General features: G+C 46.2%; 3 protein-coding genes across 4 annotated transcripts; all 3 read left to right on the top strand.

Moving 5' to 3' along the window:
* Window positions 1-568: 568 nt before the first annotated feature.
* On the top strand, window positions 569-1258 carry LOC108107950 (probable endochitinase). The gene is made up of 2 exons (XM_017215782.2): window positions 569-588; window positions 641-1258. Exons 1-2 carry the CDS (start codon window positions 582-584, stop codon window positions 1186-1188), a joined length of 555 nt encoding a protein of 184 aa, XP_017071271.1. The 5' UTR covers window positions 569-581; the 3' UTR covers window positions 1189-1258.
* Window positions 1259-1380: 122 nt separating this feature from the next.
* On the top strand, window positions 1381-10497 carry LOC108107538 (mucin-12). The gene is made up of 10 exons (XM_041817911.1): window positions 1381-1774; window positions 2534-4263; window positions 4327-4989; window positions 5191-5371; window positions 5495-7119; window positions 7681-8305; window positions 8667-8978; window positions 9507-9653; window positions 9699-10314; window positions 10370-10497. The coding sequence occupies exons 1-9, from the start codon at window positions 1381-1383 to the stop codon at window positions 10310-10312; spliced, it is 6291 nt and encodes a 2096-aa protein (XP_041673845.1). The 3' UTR covers window positions 10313-10314; window positions 10370-10497.
* Window positions 10498-11691: 1194 nt separating this feature from the next.
* LOC108107946 (collagen alpha-2(IV) chain) lies at window positions 11692-19046 on the top strand. Of its 2 annotated transcripts, XM_017215778.1 has the most exons (10): window positions 11692-11787; window positions 12530-12672; window positions 12933-13009; window positions 13069-13172; window positions 13233-13394; window positions 13452-14501; window positions 15075-16916; window positions 16974-17514; window positions 17577-17702; window positions 18028-19046. In XM_017215778.1, exons 2-10 carry the CDS (start codon window positions 12598-12600, stop codon window positions 18797-18799), a joined length of 4749 nt encoding a protein of 1582 aa, XP_017071267.1. In that variant the 5' UTR covers window positions 11692-11787; window positions 12530-12597; the 3' UTR covers window positions 18800-19046. The 2 variants fall into 2 exon arrangements, with proteins under 2 accessions (XP_017071267.1, XP_017071266.1); XM_017215777.1 differs by having other exon boundaries at window positions 13452-16916.
* The last annotated feature ends 5 nt before the right edge of the window (window positions 19047-19051 follow it).

Genomic DNA, 19051 nt, shown 5'->3' with positions numbered 1-19051 from the left:
AAATCGGTATTATCAAAACTATTAAATGACGATAAACAAAAAAATAATAAACTAATAAAATACTAGGTGTACAAACATTTCTATGATACGTAGTTTAGATGTTTCCGGATATACTTGAAGTAACAATAACAGAAGCTTTAATTTCCCAGAACACTTATCTTTCAGACTTAAGTAGTTTAATATTAGCAATAATATCAATACTGATATAGTGTTCTAATTAAAGAGTAAACAAGCAAATAGTTAGTAACACTATATATAAGAACTTTTAATACTTTAACTTAAAATTCATACTTTTTATACACTTTTTGTATATAAAGTGAATGTAAAAATGCATTCAATTATTTTGGTATTTGACTCTAAGCTTTAGAACCTCATTTATAAGTATTGTTAAATATTGCAAGGCAATAAATTGATTAAAAGAGCTATCATTGATTTACCGTGCCCATCAATACACGTGCAAATAAAATAGATTAGACAGATAAACAAAAAGAATAGTTCTGTATAAGCTGCAAGCAATTGCTATATAAGCACGGACGTGCAGTAAAAACTTGTACTTTGACAGAGCGTCCACATTTCTAAGCATGAGAGGTAGTCCACAATACTTACGTTTTGTAATGAATAAACTAATATCCTATTTTAGGTTTCAATATTGTTGGAATAGTTGGAGTGCTCGCCCTCCTTGTCAGTGTGACGGCTTCGTCAGGAGAGGAGACTACCACTGATGAGACTACCATTGATGATACCACTACAGATGAATCTACCACTGAGGAGGCAACAACAGATATTCCTACCACAACTCTGCCACCTCCCGTCCTTTGTGCTGAGGGAGAATTATTTTTACCGGCACCAGACTGTCGTCAGTATTATCAATGTCTTTACGGAGAGGGAATTTTGAAAATATGCCCAGACGACCTCTATTGGGATCGGGAGCTAAACGTGTGCGCCTGGGACTCCCAGTATTGTACTGATGAGGGAATCAAGACTACTGAGTCACCGGCATTGAGTTGCGCATCTGGCCTACCATTTTTACCTTATCCGCCCGATTGTACTAAATTTATTCAGTGTGTCTATAACATCGGGATTAGACTCAGCTGCCCAGGTGGACTGTTCTGGAACCAACCTCTTCAGTCTTGTGACTATACCTGCGACAATGAAGTCAAGTTCTCCGATGTCTTCCAGGTGCAATAACCGCCAATATATACTCTAGTATTTTGTAACACCCACAATAAATGAACATTCATACTAAAAAATGAAAAAATAACAATTCAGCGTAATTGGTTTTTAGCAGACGGCAATTCAATTGAGTTCCTCTTAAAGATAACGGGCTTCGCAAAAAAGATCAGATAAGATGGCGAATGAGCTTCAATTGGGGTTATAAATATGAATGCACAAAGCACAGGTATCATTTGGTCAAATGCTTCTGTAAAATTCGAACGAAAATCGGTAGTGATGAATACAAATAGGCTGTCACTTAAAGACTTTATAATATGCCTTCTGTTAACAGTGATATTTCTTAAAGTAGTACTCGTAAAGTCCGAGAATACTAAAACCTTAAAAGAACAAATTATTCAAGTGGATGGCCAGTTTAATAAACTTCTGCCAGCAGAAAAAGTTATTCGTTACCTCGAAAATAAATACGATCGGGAGTCACCAACTTTCAAAAACCGAGCTATAGTCAATAATGTACCGGAAACAGATAACCAAAATAAAACAATCGTAACAAAAACAGTAACGGGATTAACACCAATACCAGACGAAACTACAACAGCTGGGCCTGAGGATAACACTACCGTAGAGGAATCCACAACGATTCTTGATGAAACTACAACAGCTGGATCTGAGGATAACACCATCGTAGAGGAATCCACAACGATTCCTGATGAAACTACAACAGCGGGACCTGAGAATAACACTACTGTTGAAGAGTCAACAACGATTCCTGAAGAAACTACAACAGCTGGACCTGAGGATGACACTACCGTAGAGGACTCCACAACGATTCCTGACGAAACAACAACAGCTGGACCTGAGGATGACACTACCGTAGAGGACTCCACAACGATTCCTGATGAAACTACAACAGCTGGACCTGAGGATGACACTACTGTTGAAGAGTCAACAACGATTCCTGACGAAACTACAACAGCTGGACCTGTGGAAGAAACTACCGTAGAGGACTCCACAACGATTCCTGATGAAACTACAACAGCTGGACCTGAGGATGACACTACTGTTGAAGACTCAACAACGATTCCTGACGAAACTACAACAGCTGGACCTGAGGATGACACGACTGTAGAGGAATCCACACCAAATTCAGACGAAACAACAACAGCTGGACCTGAGGATGACACTACTGTTGAAGAGTCAACAACTACCGTAGAGGACTCCACAACGATTCCTGATGAAACTACAACAGCTGGACCTGAGGATGACACTACTGTTGAAGACTCAACAACGATTCCTGACGAAACTACAATATCTGGACCTGAGGATGACACGACTGTAGAGGAATCCACACCAATTTCAGACGAAACAACAACAGCCGGACCTGAGGATGACACTACCGTAGAGGACTCCACAACGATTCCTGACGAAACTACAACAGCTGGACCTGAGGATGACACTACCGTAGAGGACTCCACAACGATTCCTGATGAAACTACAACAGCTGGACCTGAGGATGACACTACTGTTGAAGAGTCAACAACGATTCCTGACGAAACTACAACAGCTGGACCTGAGGATGACACTACCGTAGAGGACACCACAACGATTCCTGACGAAACTACAACAGCTGGACCTGAGGATGACACTACTGTTGAAGAGTCAACAACGATTCCTGACGAAACTACAACAGCTGGACTTGAGGATGACACTACCGTAGAGGACACCACAACGATTCCTGACGAAACTACAACAGCTGGACCTGAGGATGACACAACCGTAGAAGACTCCACAACGATTCCTGATGAAACTACAACAGCTGGACCTGAGGATGACACTACTGTTGAAGAGTCAACAACGATTCCTGACGAAACTACAACAGCTGGACCTGAGGATGACACTACCGTGGAGGACTCCACAACGATTCCTGATGAAACTACAACAGCTGTACCTGAGGATGACACTACTGTTGAAGAGTCAACAACGATTCCTGACGAAACTACAACAGCTGGACCTGAGGATGACACTACCGTAGAGGACTCCACAACGATTCCTGATGAAACTACAACAGCTGGACCTGAGGATGACACTACTGTTAAAGAGTCAACAACGATTCCTGACGAAACTACAACAGCTGGACCTGAAGATGACACGACTGTAGAGGACTCCACAACGATTCCTGATGAAACTACAACAGCTGGACCTGAGGATGACACTACCTTAGAGGACTCCACAACGATTCCTGATGAAACTACAACAGCTGGGCCTGAGGATGACACTACTGTTGAAGAGTCAACAACGATTCCTTACGAAACTACAACAGCTGGACCTGAGGATGAAACTACCGTAGAGGACTCCACAACGATTCCTGATGAATCTACAACAGCTGGACCTGAGGATGACACTACTGTTGAAGACTCAACAACGATTCCTGACGAAACTACAACAGCTGGGCCTGAGGATGACACTACTGTTGAAGAGTCAACAACGATTCCTGACGAAACTACAACAGCTGGACCTGAGGATGACACTACCGTAGAGGACTCCACAACGATTCCTGATGAAACTACAACAGCTGGGCCTGAGGATGACACTACTGTTGAAGAGTCAACAACGATTCCTGATGAAACTACAACAGCTGGACCTGAGGATGACACTACTGTTGAAGAGTCAACAACGATTCCTGACGAAACTACAACAGCTGGACCTGAGGATGAAACTACCGTAGAGGACTCCACAACGATTCCTGATGAAACTACAACAGCTGAGGATGACACTACTGTTGAAGAGTCAACAACGATTTCTGACGAAACTACAACAGCTGGACCTGAGGATGAAACTACCGTAGAGGACTCCACAACGATTCCTGATGAAACTACAACAGCTGGACCTGAGGATGACACTACTGTTGAAGAGTCAACAACGATTCCTGACGAAACTACAACAGCTGGACCTGAGGATGATACTACCGTAGAGGACTTCACAACGATTCCTGATGAAACTACAACAGCTGGACCTGAGGATGACAATACCGTAAAGGACTCCACAACGATTCCTGATGAAGCTACAACAGCTGGGCCTGAGGATGAAACTTCTGTTGAAGAGTCAACAACGATTCTTGACGAAACTACAACAGCTGGTCCTGAGGATGACACTACCGTAGAGGACTCCACAACGATTCCTGATGAAACTACAACAGCTGGACCTGAGGATGACACTACTGTTGAAGAGTCAACAACGATTCCTGACGAAACTACAACAGCTGGACTTGAGGATGACACTACCGTAGAGGACACCACAACGATTCCTGACGAAACTGCAACAGCTGGACCTGAGGATGACACAACCGTAGAGGACTCCACAACGATTCCTGATGAAACTACAACAGCTGGACCTGAGGATGACACTACTGTTGAAGAGTCAACAACGATTCCTGACGAAACTACAACAGCTGGACCTGAGGATGACACTACCGTAGAGGACTCCACAACGATTCCTGACGAAACTACAACAGCTGGGCCTGAGGATGACACTACTGTTGAAGAGTCAACAACGATTCCTGACGAAACTACAACAGCTGGACCTGAGGATGACACTACCGTAGAGGACTCCACAACGATTCCTGATGAAACTACAACAGCTGGGCCTGAGGATGACACTACTGTTGAAGAGTCAACAACGATTCCTGATGAAACTACAACAGCTGGACCTGAGGATGACACTACTGTTGAAGAGTCAACAACGATTCCTGACGAAACTACAACAGCTGGACCTGAGGATGAAACTACCGTAGAGGACTCCACAACGATTCCTGATGAAACTACAACAGCTGAGGATGACACTACTGTTGAAGAGTCAACAACGATTTCTGACGAAACTACAACAGCTGGACCTGAGGATGAAACTACCGTAGAGGACTCCACAACGATTCCTGATGAAACTACAACAGCTGGACCTGAGGATGACACTACTGTTGAAGAGTCAACAACGATTCCTGACGAAACTACAACAGCTGGACCTGAGGATGATACTACCGTAGAGGACTTCACAACGATTCCTGATGAAACTACAACAGCTGGACCTGAGGATGACAATACCGTAAAGGACTCCACAACGATTCCTGATGAAGCTACAACAGCTGGGCCTGAGGATGAAACTTCTGTTGAAGAGTCAACAACGATTCTTGACGAAACTACAACAGCTGGTCCTGAGGATGACACTACCGTAGAGGACTCCACAACGATTCCTGATGAAACTACAACAGCTGGACCTGAGGATGACACTACTGTTGAAGAGTCAACAACGATTCCTGACGAAACTACAACAGCTAGACTTGAGGATGACACTACCGTAGAGGACACCACAACGATTCCTGACGAAACTGCAACAGCTGGACCTGAGGATGACACAACCGTAGAGGACTCCACAACGATTCCTGATGAAACTACAACAGCTGGACCTGAGGATGACACTACTGTTGAAGAGTCAACAACGATTCCTGACGAAACTACAACAGCTGGACCTGAGGATGACACTACCGTAGAGGACTCCACAACGATTCCTTATGAAACTACAACAGCTGGACCTGAGGATGACACTACTGTTGAAGAGTCAACAACGATTCCTGACGAAACTACAACAGCTGGACCTGAGGATGACACTACCGTAGAGGACTCCACAACGATTCCTGATGAAACTACAACAGCTGGACCTGAGGATGACACTACTGTTAAAGAGTCAACAACGATTCCTGACGAAACTACAACAGCTGGACCTGAGGATGACACGACTGTAGAGGACTCCACAACGATTCCTGATGAAACTACAACAGCTGGACCTGAGGATGACACTTCCTTAGAGGACTCCACAACGATTCCTGATGAAACTACAACAGCTGGGCCTGAGGATGACACTACTGTTGAAGAGTCAACAACGATTCCTTACGAAACTACAACAGCTGGACCTGAGGATGAAACTACCGTAGAGGACTCCACAACGATTCCTGATGAAACTACAACAGCTGGACCTGAGGATGACACTACTGTTGAAGAGTCATCAACGATTCCTGACGAAACTACAACAGCTGGGCCTGAGGATGACACTACTGTTGAAGAGTCAACAACGATTCCTGACGAAACTACAACAGCTGGACCTGAGGATGAAACTACCGTAGAGGACTCCACAACGATTCCTGATGAAACTACAACAGCTGAGGATGACACTACTGTTGAAGAGTCAACAACGATTTCTGACGAAACTACAACAGCTGGACCTGAGGATGAAACTACCGTAGAGGACTCCACAACGATTCCTGATGAAACTACAACAGCTGGACCTGAGGATGACACTACTGTTGAAGAGTCAACAACGATTCCTGACGAAACTACAACAGCTGGACCTGAGGATGATACTACCGTAGAGGACTTCACAACGATTCCTGATGAAACTACAACAGCTGGACCTGAGGATGACAATACCGTAAAGGACTCCACAACGATTCCTGATGAAGCTACAACAGCTGGGCCTGAGGATGAAACTACTGTTGAAGAGTCAACAACGATTCTTGACGAAACTACAACAGCTGGTCCTGAGGATGACACTACCGTAGAGGACTCCACAACGATTCCTGATGAAACTACAACAGCTGGACCTGAGGATGACACTACTGTTGAAGAGTCAACAACGATTCCTGACGAAACTACAACATCTGGACCTGAGGATGACACTACCGTAGAGGACTCTACAACGATTCCTGATGAAACTACAATAGCTGGACATGAGGATGACACTACCGTAGAGGACTCCACAACGATTCCTGATGAAACTACAACATCTGAGCCTGAGGATGACACTACTGTTGAAGAGTCAACAACGATTCCTGACGAAACTACAACAGCTGGACCTGAGGATGACACTACCGTAGAGGACTCCACAACGATTCCTGATGAAACTACAACAGCTGGACCTGAGGATGACACTACTGTTGAAGAGTCAACAACGATTTCTGACGAACTACAACAGCTGACACTACCGTAGAGGACACCACAACGATTCCTTACGAGACTACAACAGCTGGACCTGAGGATGACACTACCGTAGAGGACTCCACAACGATTCCTGATGAAACTACAACAGCTGGACCTGAGGATGACACTACTGTTGAAGAGTCAACAACGATTCCTGACGAAACTACAACAGCTGGACCTGAGGATGAAACTACCGTAGAGGACTCCACAACGATTCCTGATGAAACTACAACAGCTGGACCTGAGGATGACACTACTGTTGAACAGTCAACAACGATTACTGACGAAACTACAACAGCTGGGCCTGAGGATGACACTACTGTTGAAGAGTCAACAACGTTTCCTGACGAAACTACAACAGCTGGACCTGAGGATGAAACTACCGTAGAGGACTCCACAACGATTCCTGATGAAACTACAACAGCTGGACCTGAGGATGACACTACTGTTGAAGAGTCAACAACGATTCCTGACGAAACTACAACAGCTGGACCTGAGGGATGACACTACCGTAGAGGACTCCACAACGATTCCTGATGAAACTACAACAGCTGGACCTGAGGATGACACTACCGTAGAGGACTCCACAACGATTCCTGATGAAACTACAACAGCTGAGCCTGAGGATGACACTACTGTTGAAGAGTCAACAACGATTCCTGACGAAACTACAACAGCTGGACCTGAGGATGACACTACCGTAGAGGACTCCACAACGATTCCTGATGAAACTACAACAGCTGGACCTGAGGATGACACTACTGTTGAAGAGTCAACAACGATTCCTGACGAAACTACAACAGCTGGACCTGAGGATGACACTACCGTAGAGGACTCCACAACGATTCCTGATGAAACTACAACAGCTGGACCTGAGGATGACACTACTGTTGAAGAGTCAACAACGATTTCTGACGAAACTACAACAGCTGACACTACCGCAGAGGACTCCACAACGATTCCTGATGAAACTACAACAGCTGGACCTGAGGATGACACTACTGTTGAAGAGTCAACAACGATTCCTGACGAAACTACAACAGCTGGACCTGAGGATGACACTACCGTAGAGGACTCCACAACGATTCCTGATGAAACTACAACAGCTGGCCCTGAGGATGACACTACTGTTGCAGAGTCAACAACAATTCCTGACGAAACTACAACAGCTGGTCCTGAGGATGACACTACCGTAGAGGACTCCACAACGATTCCTGATGAAACTACAACAGCTGGACCTGAGGATGACACTACTGTTGAAGAGTCAACAACCATTCCTGACGAAACTACAACAGCTGGACCTGAGGATGACACTACTGTTGAAGAGTCAACAACGATTCCTGACGAAACTACAACAGCTGGACCTGAGGATGACACTACTGTTGAAGAGTCAACAACGATTCCCTGACGAAACTACAACAGCTGGACCTGAGGATGACACTACCGTAGAGGACTCCACAACGATTCCTGATGAATCTACAACAGCTGGACCTGAGGATGACACTACTGTTGAAGAGTCAACAACGATTCCTGAAGAAACTACAACAGCTGGACCTGAGGATGACACTACCGTAGAGGACTCCACAACGATTCCTGATGAAACTACAACAGCTGGACCTGAGGAAGAAACTACCGTAGAGGACTCCACAACGATTCCTGATGAAACTACAACAGCTGGACCTGAGGATGACACTACTGTTGAAGAGTCAACAACGATTCCTGACGAAACTACAACAGCTGGACCTGAGGATGACACTACTGTTGAAGAGTCAACAACGATTCCTGATGAAACTACAACAGCTGGGCCTGAGGATGACACTACTGTTGAAGAGTCAACAACGATTCCTGATGAAACTACAACAGCTGGGCCTGAGGATGACACTACTGTTGAAGAGTCAACAACGATTCCTGACGAAACTACAACAGCTGGACCTAAGGATGACACTACCGTAGAGGACTCCACAACGATTCCTGATGAAACTACAACAGCTGGACCTGAGGATGACACTACCGTTGAAGAGTCAACAACGATTCCTGACGAAACTACAACTGCTGGACCTGAGGATGACACTACCATTGAGGAATCCACAACGATACCTGACGAAACTACAACAGCTGGACCTGAGAATGACACTACTGTTGAAGAGTCAACAACGATTCCTGATGAAACTACAACAGCTGGTCCTAAAGATGACACTACCGAAGACGAATCCACACCAATTTCAGACGAAACAACTACAGCTGAACCTAAAGAAAGTACCACAATAGAGATCTCAACATCAGTTCCTAATGAAAGTTCTACAGTTTCTCAACCTACTACGAATAATCCTGAAGAGAGCAGTACTGTACAAGATTCTACGCTGTTTCCTGGTGGAAGTAGTACTGAAACAACTAAAGGGCCAGAGGACACCACCACAGCTGCTCAGGACTCAACTTCTTCACCAGGAGAAAACACCACAAGTAAAGATTCCACACCGATTCCAGATACAAGTACCACAACAGTAGGAAGCACTACAAGTAGTTCTGTTTCGCCTTCTTCAAGTTCCCCAACAAGTTCCCTTGCTACCCCTACTTCAACTTTAGCACCTCTATCTTGTAGAAGCGGGAATCAATACCTACCACATCCAACGAATTGCCATAAATACATTCAGTGTAGTAATGGGCAAGAATTATATATGGACTGCCCGCCCACTCTTTATTGGGACTACAAGAAGTTTTTCTGCTGTGGAGATGCCACTGTTTGCTACTATAATGATGAAATTACTGACCCAGAACAAATCGTTTGCGGCCCTGGAGTTGATTTCCTGGCTCATCCAAGCGACTGTACCAAATATCTGCAATGTAGTAACGGTGAACCATTAGAGCGCAAGTGTCCCGAGCCTCTGTACTGGAACCCAGTGATAAAAGGGTGTGATTGGACGAGTGAATACTGTAAGGATGTGCGAGCATATGAATCGGTTGCATGTGCACTTGGTATGAATTTTGGTGTTTTGCAAAGCGATTGCTCGAAGTACATCAAATGTTTTGGCTCGAGAGGTATTGTGATGAGCTGTAACTCGGGTCTTTACTGGAACCCTCTAAGTGAAGTATGCGGAAAGTCACAGAGGTTCTGCAAATAAATGTAAGTTGATTTTTCATGAAAAAATAAGTATAAAAATTAAATACATTCTTTTCAGATTCACTGCAGGAACATTCTCCATAAGACAGGAATACAATATAACGATAAAACAAATGTATTTATGCTATTAAAAGAAGTAGAAAATTTGTAAATATTTGTTAATAAACAAACTCAATGTTAAACCCAGCTCAATGCTTAATGAAGCAAGAAAAAACTTTTCAGTTTCATTTACGCTTTTTAAGATGTTCCCAATAGATTCTGTTTTTGGATGCATGCAAATTTATTTCCATAAACGCACTTTGGTACTTTACTATACCCTATTAAAAACTTTATTCAAATTAAACGTTCTTCTACTAAATTAGGGTTGCAACACAATAATAATAAGGTTAGGACTTATTTACACTCAAAAAGAAAGATAATTCACAATTATCCAATTTAAGTATATTATGTTATTTAGCATGCTTAACCGATACAGTGGGTATAAAGTTGACTGCATACAAATTCGTAATACTTCTAGGCTTTTTTGTAGATCTTATCAATCTAGGTTTCAATTAAAAATATTACTAGCCTTGAAACATACCCCATACAGACGATTGGTCTTTCCAAAAAAAATTAAATTTAATGCTCGAGTTCAATTTAAACACATGGTTTCATAGAGAAGCTTTCAGCCGATAAGGGAAGCCGAACTCAACATTGAATGGGGGCTTGTAGAGGATGCTCTATATATAGATATGACGATGGGCAGACTGAGCTAAAAGCGAAAGCAAATTTAGGGTCTAAAAGGTTATCCCAGTAAATTACTTCCGCCAATTTTTGATTTGTAAAAACAAATAAGTGCCTTGGGAAATCGAAAGCTAAATTGATTAAACGTTCACCAGACGCGAAGAGACCATAACAAGTCTCAAGCGAACGAGCTGTGGACAGGGACACACTTGAAAGTTGTATCCAAGAGATATACAATTGCGTATCTTTATATGCTAATAAATGCCAGCACATTTCCTTAAAATGGGTCAAAAGAGTCCCCCATCCGCGTCTTGGCGAAGACTATGATGTTGTAATGCCCCCAGAAACTCATTTGTCGAAGGGTGGGACGTCAGCGCTGCCCCCCTTCCATTGCCAGGCGACCAAGTGATCGATTGACACGATCAAAGCGCTGATACGTAATGGAATAGACACTCGAATGAATGGCGCTGGCGACGAGTTCCAAGCTCGGGGTGCTCTAAGTGCCCTGATCCGCCTCACAGATACCAGTACTCTGTACTGGTGTGGATCCTACATAAATATTCATGCTCATGCTGCCCGCTGGCTAAATGCAAATGTATTGGAAATTGCTTGCCTTCAATGAATTTGAGTTCTGCTGAAGCTCTAGAGTTTTGATGCTCGTACAGCCCAGTGTTATTCGCAATCTAGCAGTTGTCGCGATCGGAAGCAAATCGGAAAGTTTCCCTTGGTATCCTAAAACCCGCAGGCGAAGAAGTATGTTCAGAAAAACATGTACTCCCAAAGCAAGGATGCAAAAATAACAAGGATTAATAGAAAAATAAACTTATACTCAAAGATTAAACGGGTTAAGGCAATCTCCCAATTAACTTAACAACCTAAGAGCATATCAACGTTGAGCTTAAGAAAAAACTGTGATGTGATGTGTTTAAAAAAGTTTTAAAAACTTTATAGGAATGTGTTTGTGAATAAAGAAAATGACTTTAAAAATAAAAAGTGAACATTTCAGAAAAGAAAAGAATGAATAATAAAAAGAAATTAATTCAAAAACAAACAATTTCTTAAAAACAAAAATATAAAAACCCATCAAACACATTTTTTACTTCTCTGTCTTAAAACTGTATTTAAAAGGATCGTAAGGATAAAGAGTTTTTAGAGTTGTTAAAAAAGCTCCGAAATTAGAACAAATTAAAAGTGCTAATCACAAGCTCATTTATGTAGAAGGATAATGCCTAACTCTTCAAGGATGCATGCTTGTTTGTTAAAAAATAAAACTGAAAAACGATAATCAAACTACCGATTACATAATTAGTCTGAAATTAAACCCAAGATCGATTGCCTTCTTTTTTGGCATCTAACATCGTCGTGCGTGCTCATTTAAAAGAAATAGTGATAACCCCTGAAAGTGACAGACAACAAAAAGTGGGAAGGAGTAGAAACTAATAATAACACGCATCTATATAATGTGTTGATAATACAATTTAATTTCATCTTACAGTTTGCTGGTTGTGCTGCGACGGCGTCGACCGACGCATTTCAATTGGATTCAGAATATAATTTATTGAAATGTTGCCCTTTCGCTTGGGCCTGCTACTTGGCGCCGTGCTTCTCGTCGTGGCAAGCGCAAATGGAGCTGCCATCGTAAGTTTCCGAATTGTTAATGAATCCCAAAAGAACTAGTTAGTGCCCGAGTGTTTGCCATGTGTCACTCACTCGCTGAATCGAACTAGAGTAGTTCAATGTAAATGAACTCCGTTCGAATAGTAGGCGATAAGACCTAATTTGACCAAGGTCAGTTTTTAAGAGCAGCCTCAAATTGGGGACACTTGCAGACACATGTTTAATACTTAGTGATTAGGCTGGCATTAGCATTGAACTTAATTTGTTTCATTAACTTTCAGGAAAATGTACTATCGAATGAAGATGAGCTTTCTGTTCTGACCGACCTGCAGAGAGAGAAAAGAAGCGGCAGAGGCTAGTGAGTAATATAACTGTATAACTTTAAGATAACTGTAAAACTTGATTGTTTTCTTGCAGTTCAAGGGGACAAACCCAGTCTCAGTACTTAAACTTCGGCAAGCCCGAGGAGGATGGCAAGGCCGAGGCGGAGGCTAGCGAAAATGGATCTCGGTCAACTGTCTGTAAGTCCGGTCCATTCCTTAACTATGATCACTTTGCTGATTGACCTAAAACTCTATTAGCTGGTACCCATGGCATGGGTCAGGCCCAGAGTCAGTTTTCATCAGGAGACTGCAATGGATGTGCTGGCTACCAAACGGATTATCCTTCATCCGGCATTCTGGATGCTAGTGGATCCGGCGGGGTCGGCAGACCCGCTACTATCATTAGCCTACCGGGAGCAGGTGAGTCGAGAACGAAAATGTGTTTAGCTATTAACAATCCTTTAATTCCTAATACAGGCACGCAGGGAGGATTGGGTGGTCAGTCTGGAGTTGGAGGTCAGCCAGGATTCGGAAGACAACCAGGAGTTGGAGGTCAGGCAGGAGCCGGCCAGCCCGTCTACGGAGGGCAGCCCGGAGTCAGTGGACAGTCAGGAGTAGGAGGCGGACAGCCCGGATACGGATCACAACCGGGAGTTGGCGGACAGACGGGTATCAGTGGAGGAAAACCCGGAACGCCTGGATATGGAACTCAGCCAGGAGCTGGAGGACAACCAGGAGTTGGTGGACAGACAGGAGTAGGAGGCGGACAGCCCGGTTATGGAACACAACCAGGAGTTGGCGGTCAGACGGGTATCAGTGGAGGACAACCCGGATCACCTGGATATGGAACTCAGCCAGGAGCTGGGGGACAGACAGGAGCTGGCCAGCCCGGATACGGAGGACAGCCCGGAGTTGGTGGACAGACAGGAGTAGGAAGCGGTCAGCCGGGAGTTAGTGGAGGACAACCCGGCTACGTAAGTCAGCCTGGAGTAGGTGGAACTCCTGGATATGGATCCCAGCCAGGTGCTGGAGGACAGACAGGAGTCGGTCAGCCCGGTTACGGAGGACAACCGGGAGTTGGCGGACAAACTGGTGTCAGTGGAGGACAACCCGGATCATCTGGATATGGAACGCAGCCAGGAGCTGGAGGACAACCAGGAGTTGGTGGACAGACAGGAGTAGGAGCCGGACAGCCCGGTTATGGAACCCAACCGGGTGTTGGTGGACAGACTGGTGTCAGTGCAGTACAACCCGGATCACCTGGATATGGAACGCAGCCAGGAGCTGGAGGACAACCAGGAGTTGGTGGACAGACAGGGGTAGGAGGCGGACAGCCCAGTTACGTCAGTGGAGGACAGCCCGGATCATCTGGATATGGAACGCAGCCAGGAGCTGGGGGACAGACAGGAACCGGCCAGCCCGGATACGGAGGACTGCCCGGAGTTGGTGGACAGACGGGAGTAGGAGGCGGACAGCCCGGTTTTGGAACTCAACCGGGAGTTGGCGGACAGACGGGTATCAGTGGAGGTCAACCCGGATACGGAAGTCAGCCTGGAGTTGGTGGTACTCTTGGATATGGAACTCAGCCAGGTGCTGGAGGACAGACAGCACTCGTTCAGCCCGGGTACGGAGGACAACCTGGGGTTGGTGGACAGGCAGGTCACGGAAGTCAACCTGGAATTGGCGGACAAACGGGATTCAGTGGAGGACAACCCGGATACGGAAGTCAGCCTGGAGTAGGGGGAACTCCTGGATATGGATCGCAGCCAGGTGCAGGGGGACAGACAGGAGTCGGTCAGCCCACATACGGAGGACAACCTGGAGTTGGAGGACAAGCAGGAGTTGGAGGCAGTCAGCCCAGTTACGGAACTCAACCGGGAGTTGGCGGTGTCAGTGGTGGACAACCCATATACGGAAGTCAGCCTGGAGTTAGTGGATCGCCTGGATACGGAACCCAGCCTGGAGCTACAGGACAGACAGGAGTCAGTCAGCCCGGGTACGGAGGACAACCTGGAGTTGGTGGACAGACAGGAGTAGGAGGCGCACAGCCCGGTTTTGGAACTCAACCGGGAGTTGGCGGACAGACGGGTATCAGTGGAGGACAACCCGGATACGGAAGCCAGTCTGGACTAAGTGGATCCCCCGGATATGGACACACAGGAATCGGCCAGCCTGGATACTTAGGTCAACCTGGAGTTGGTGGACAACCCGGATACGGAAGCCAGCCTGGAGCTGGTGGTCAGGCAGGAGTTGGCCAATACGGAGGACAACCTGGAGTTAGTCAGACAGGAGTAAGTGGAGGACAGCCAGGATATGGGGTCCAACCTGGTTATGGAACACAGCCAGGGGTCGGGCAACCAGGAATCGGTCAGCCAGGTTATGCAGGTCAACCTGGGTATGGAAGTCAGCCTGGAGTTGGTGGACAGGCAGGAGTTGGACAACCTGGATACGGAGGACAATCTGGAGTTGTTGGACAGCCTGGAATAAGTGGATCCCCTGGTTATGGAACGCAGCCAGGAGCATTACAGCCAGGGTACGCAGGTCAACCCGGAGTTGGTGCTCAACCGGGTCAACCAGGATACGGAAGTCAGCCAGGAGTTGGCGGACCGGCAGGATCTGGAACTGGGGTATATGGAACTCAGCCAAGTGTCGGCCAGGCCGGATACGGAGGACAACCTGGAGTTGGTGGACAGTCAGGTGTCGCTGGTGTACAACCGGGATATGGAAGTCAGCCCGGAATCGGTGGAATCCAGTCAGGATACGGAACTCAACCAGGATACGGAACTCAGCAGGGTGTTGGACAACCCGGATACGGAAGCCAGTCTGGGGTTGGCGGACAATCAGGAGTCGGTGGCGTGCAGCCTATATATGGTAGTCAACCAACATATGGCGGATCGCCCGCATATTTAACTCAGCCTGGAGTGGCGGGACAGGCAGGAAGCCTGCCTGGAGCGGGAGGACAATCAGGAGTCGGCCAGCCCGGATACGGAGGCCAACCCGGGGTTGCAGGACAGGCTGGACTCGGAACTGGACAGACCGGAGGTGCCCAACCTGGTTATGGAGGACAACCTGGAGTTGGCAGTCTGACAGGAGTCAGTGGAGGACAACCTGTATATGGAACTTCACCTGGAGTTGGTGGAAGTCAACAAGGGATTGGTGCATCTCAGCCTGGATATGGAACTCAACAGGGAGTCGGAGGTCAGCCTGGACTTGGTGGATCTCAACCCGGATACGGATCACAAACTGGAACTGGAGGACAGATAGGATTAGGTGGCTCAGGTGGAAGCCAACCAGGATACGCCACTCAGCCTAGTTACGGAACTCAGCAAGGCGGTGCTGGACCAACAGGAGTTGGACAACCTGGATACGGAACTCAGACAGGAGTTGGCGGACCGACAGGATCTGGCACTGGTGTATACGGAACTCAGCCAAGTGTCGGCCAGGCCGGATACGGAGGACAACCTGGAGTTGGTGGACAGTCTGGTGTCACTGGTGGACAACCCGGATACGGAAGCCAGCCTGGAGTTGCTGCATCCGGATATGGAACTCAGCCAGGAGCTGGAGGGCAGCAAGGAATCGGTCAGCCCGGATATGTTGGCCAGCCTGGAGTTGGTGGACAGGCAGGAGTAGGAGGCGGACAGCCCGGATATGGAACTCAGCCAGGAGCTGTCGGACAGACAGGAGTCGGTCAGCCGGGATACGGAGGACAGCCTGGAGTTGGTGGACAAGCTGGATCAGGAGGCGGGCAGCCGGGATACGGCGGACAACCAGGATATGGAACTCAACCTGGAGTTGGCGGAACAGTTGGTACAGGAGTAGGACAACCAGGATACGGTGGCCAGCCCGGTCAGATTACGGCACCAGGTCGTTACACAGATGGTACAGGAGTTGTTCCTGGAGCTGGTGGTGTTGGAGGCGCTGTTGGTGGAGTTGGTGGAGCCGGTAAGTTTCTCTCTACATGAAGAACTTGGAAAAACTTATTTAATATTGGTATTACAGTTCCTACTGGCACCGGTGGTGCTGACGACGCATTCTCTCAAGCCGAGTCGACCATTGGCGACGGACAGGCCTCAGCAAGTGCTCAGGGCAAAAAGAATGGAGGAACTGCTAAGACCCAAGTGTCTGGTACCTATAGTTCCGGCGGAACCTTCAGCGCCAGTGCAATGACCTCCGATGCAGATCGTGCGGCCAGTGCCCAAGTCACTGGTAATGCCGATGGAGCAGTAAGTCAGTCACAGGGATCAGGAGGACCTGCCCAGTCACAGGCCCAGGTGCAGGTGGCTAAGGACGGCGGCACCAAGGCCTCGTCGCAGAGTGGTGGCATCATCCAACAAAGTCAGAGCGAGGTACACGCCAATGACAAGGGTGGTCTGGCGGACGCCCAGTCAAGCGGACCTGGACAAACCTCATCACAAGCACAGATCGGCTTCCGTCCCGGTCAGGAAACCAATCCGTCTGCGGCCAATGGTGGCGGTCAGGCCTCTTCCTCATCTGGCGCCCACTCTAGTCAGAGTAGCTCACAGATTCACGGAACCTCCAGGTAGCGCAGAATCACTTAGTAGAAGTTTCTCAAATGGTAATCTAATCGGTTTCGTATTTCAGCTTTGGCGTTTCGTACCATGGCGCTGCACAATCCGCGTCGGGAACCAAGGAGCAGGTGGCATCTTACAGAGAACAAAATCGGGAACTCTTCAACACCATCAGTCAGTTTGGCAACAATGGCAATGCGTGAGTAACTGCTAAATGATTATTATTTTGATATTTCAAAGATAAAGAATAGAAAATCATTCTTTAAAAAGTATTACTGTTTGAAAATTGGGAAAAAATGTTCAAAATTGGTTACACAGTTCAAAAATTTTGTTTTTTACTTTACTTTATTTTTTAGAGAATTCGTTAAATATACGAAAACGATAATAGGGTATCTTCTTGTTATTGTAATTCTGTTATAGAAAACAAATAAATCTTTAAAAACAACGAAAAAGCCATTTTTTTAAAAAAAAAACATTGATTTAGTAGGTAAATATATATTTACGTTTATTTTTTAATCTTTTAGTGTTACTGATCGATCCGATGCTGTCTATAGTGGACCTGCGCTTACAGATGAGTCCGACAGGGTCCCAGAAGCTCAGTTAAAGTCAACCAAGCCCAAGGAAGAAGCTGAACTGGCACCGAGAAAGGCAGACCAGCCTGAGCCCGTTCAATACGACGATGAGGATGAAACTGAACCGGATGAATACGATGATGATGAGTACTACAACGAGAAGCCGGTGAAGCTAGAGGAAAGCCCCAAGCCAGCGAGCATAGTTAAGCAACCAGAACCAACTCCAAAATCTCAAGCCTATGAGCAGTCATCGCCCACGCAAACTCAAAAAGCCGTTGTAGTTCCGGTAGCTGGTGAAAAATACCAAGTTGTGCAAAAGCAGAACAATAAGGCCGTCATCCATACCGAACCATCGACCACGGAGGCCGTACCACCGGGATTCCGAGGAACCGTTAATGTAGAAAAGAAATTCCACACCAAGGCTCTGGAGCTGCCACCCAAGGGAGTGCAGATTACTCCAGAAAGCAATGAAGAGGGTCCCGTTCGAGGTGACAAGCCGATACGACGTGCTCCAGATAGTTATGTCACGGTCACCAAGTCGGTTACTGGTAGCATGGACAACAGCAAGAATCCGCCACAGGAGAACAAGAACTTCCAGTCGACATATTACACCAAATCCTCGACGTGCGGCTACTTTACCTTCTCTTGCAACATTGTTTACGGTGCTAACGGTAGAAGCAAGATCTGCCGGCCCAAAGCACCAGCCGCCAATGGCAAGTGCTAGGGAAAAGCATACTGCACATTCCCGTAACCCACCCATATTATAGTAGATCAGTTCCAATGGGGCTCAATTGTAGGAAAGGCTTAGCCAACTGCCATCTACAATAACCAATTTGTATTTTGATGCAGCTTGACCTTAAGCATTTAAGTGTTTTTCGCAAATAATTTTAGAGTTTCACTGCCATGTTTTAAATATTTCGTACGATTTTCAATTTTAATTAATATTTAAATAACAAATCACAAAACACAAAGGCAT

The sequence above is a fragment of the Drosophila eugracilis genome, unplaced genomic scaffold, assembly GCF_018153835.1.
Source record: "Drosophila eugracilis isolate 14026-0451.02 unplaced genomic scaffold, ASM1815383v1 contig_2088, whole genome shotgun sequence".
In the NCBI taxonomy this organism is placed as follows: domain Eukaryota; kingdom Metazoa; phylum Arthropoda; class Insecta; order Diptera; family Drosophilidae; genus Drosophila; species Drosophila eugracilis.
The sequence above is the reverse complement of the archived record's forward strand: the minus strand, read 5'-3'. Positions and strand labels throughout refer to the sequence as shown.

Bases quoted from the DNA above. Each gene is read 5' to 3' on its own strand.
- LOC108107946 (XM_017215777.1), top strand. From the start codon at position 12,598: ATGTTGCCCTTTCGCTTGGGCCTGCTACTTGGCGCCGTGCTTCTCGTC. The intron at 13,010-13,068 runs GTGAGTAATATA...GTTTTCTTGCAG, and splicing joins AAAAGAAGCGGCAGAGGCTA to TTCAAGGGGACAAACCCAGT. The intron at 17,703-18,027 runs GTGAGTAACTGC...TTAATCTTTTAG, and splicing joins TTTGGCAACAATGGCAATGC to TGTTACTGATCGATCCGATG.
- LOC108107538 (XM_041817911.1), top strand. From the start codon at position 1,381: ATGAATGCACAAAGCACAGGTATCATTTGGTCAAATGCTTCTGTAAAA. The intron at 1,775-2,533 runs CTGAGGATAACA...CAATTTCAGACG, and splicing joins CGAAACTACAACAGCTGGGC to AAACAACAACAGCCGGACCT. The intron at 5,372-5,494 runs GTCCTGAGGATG...AAACTACAACAG, and splicing joins TGACGAAACTACAACAGCTG to CTAGACTTGAGGATGACACT.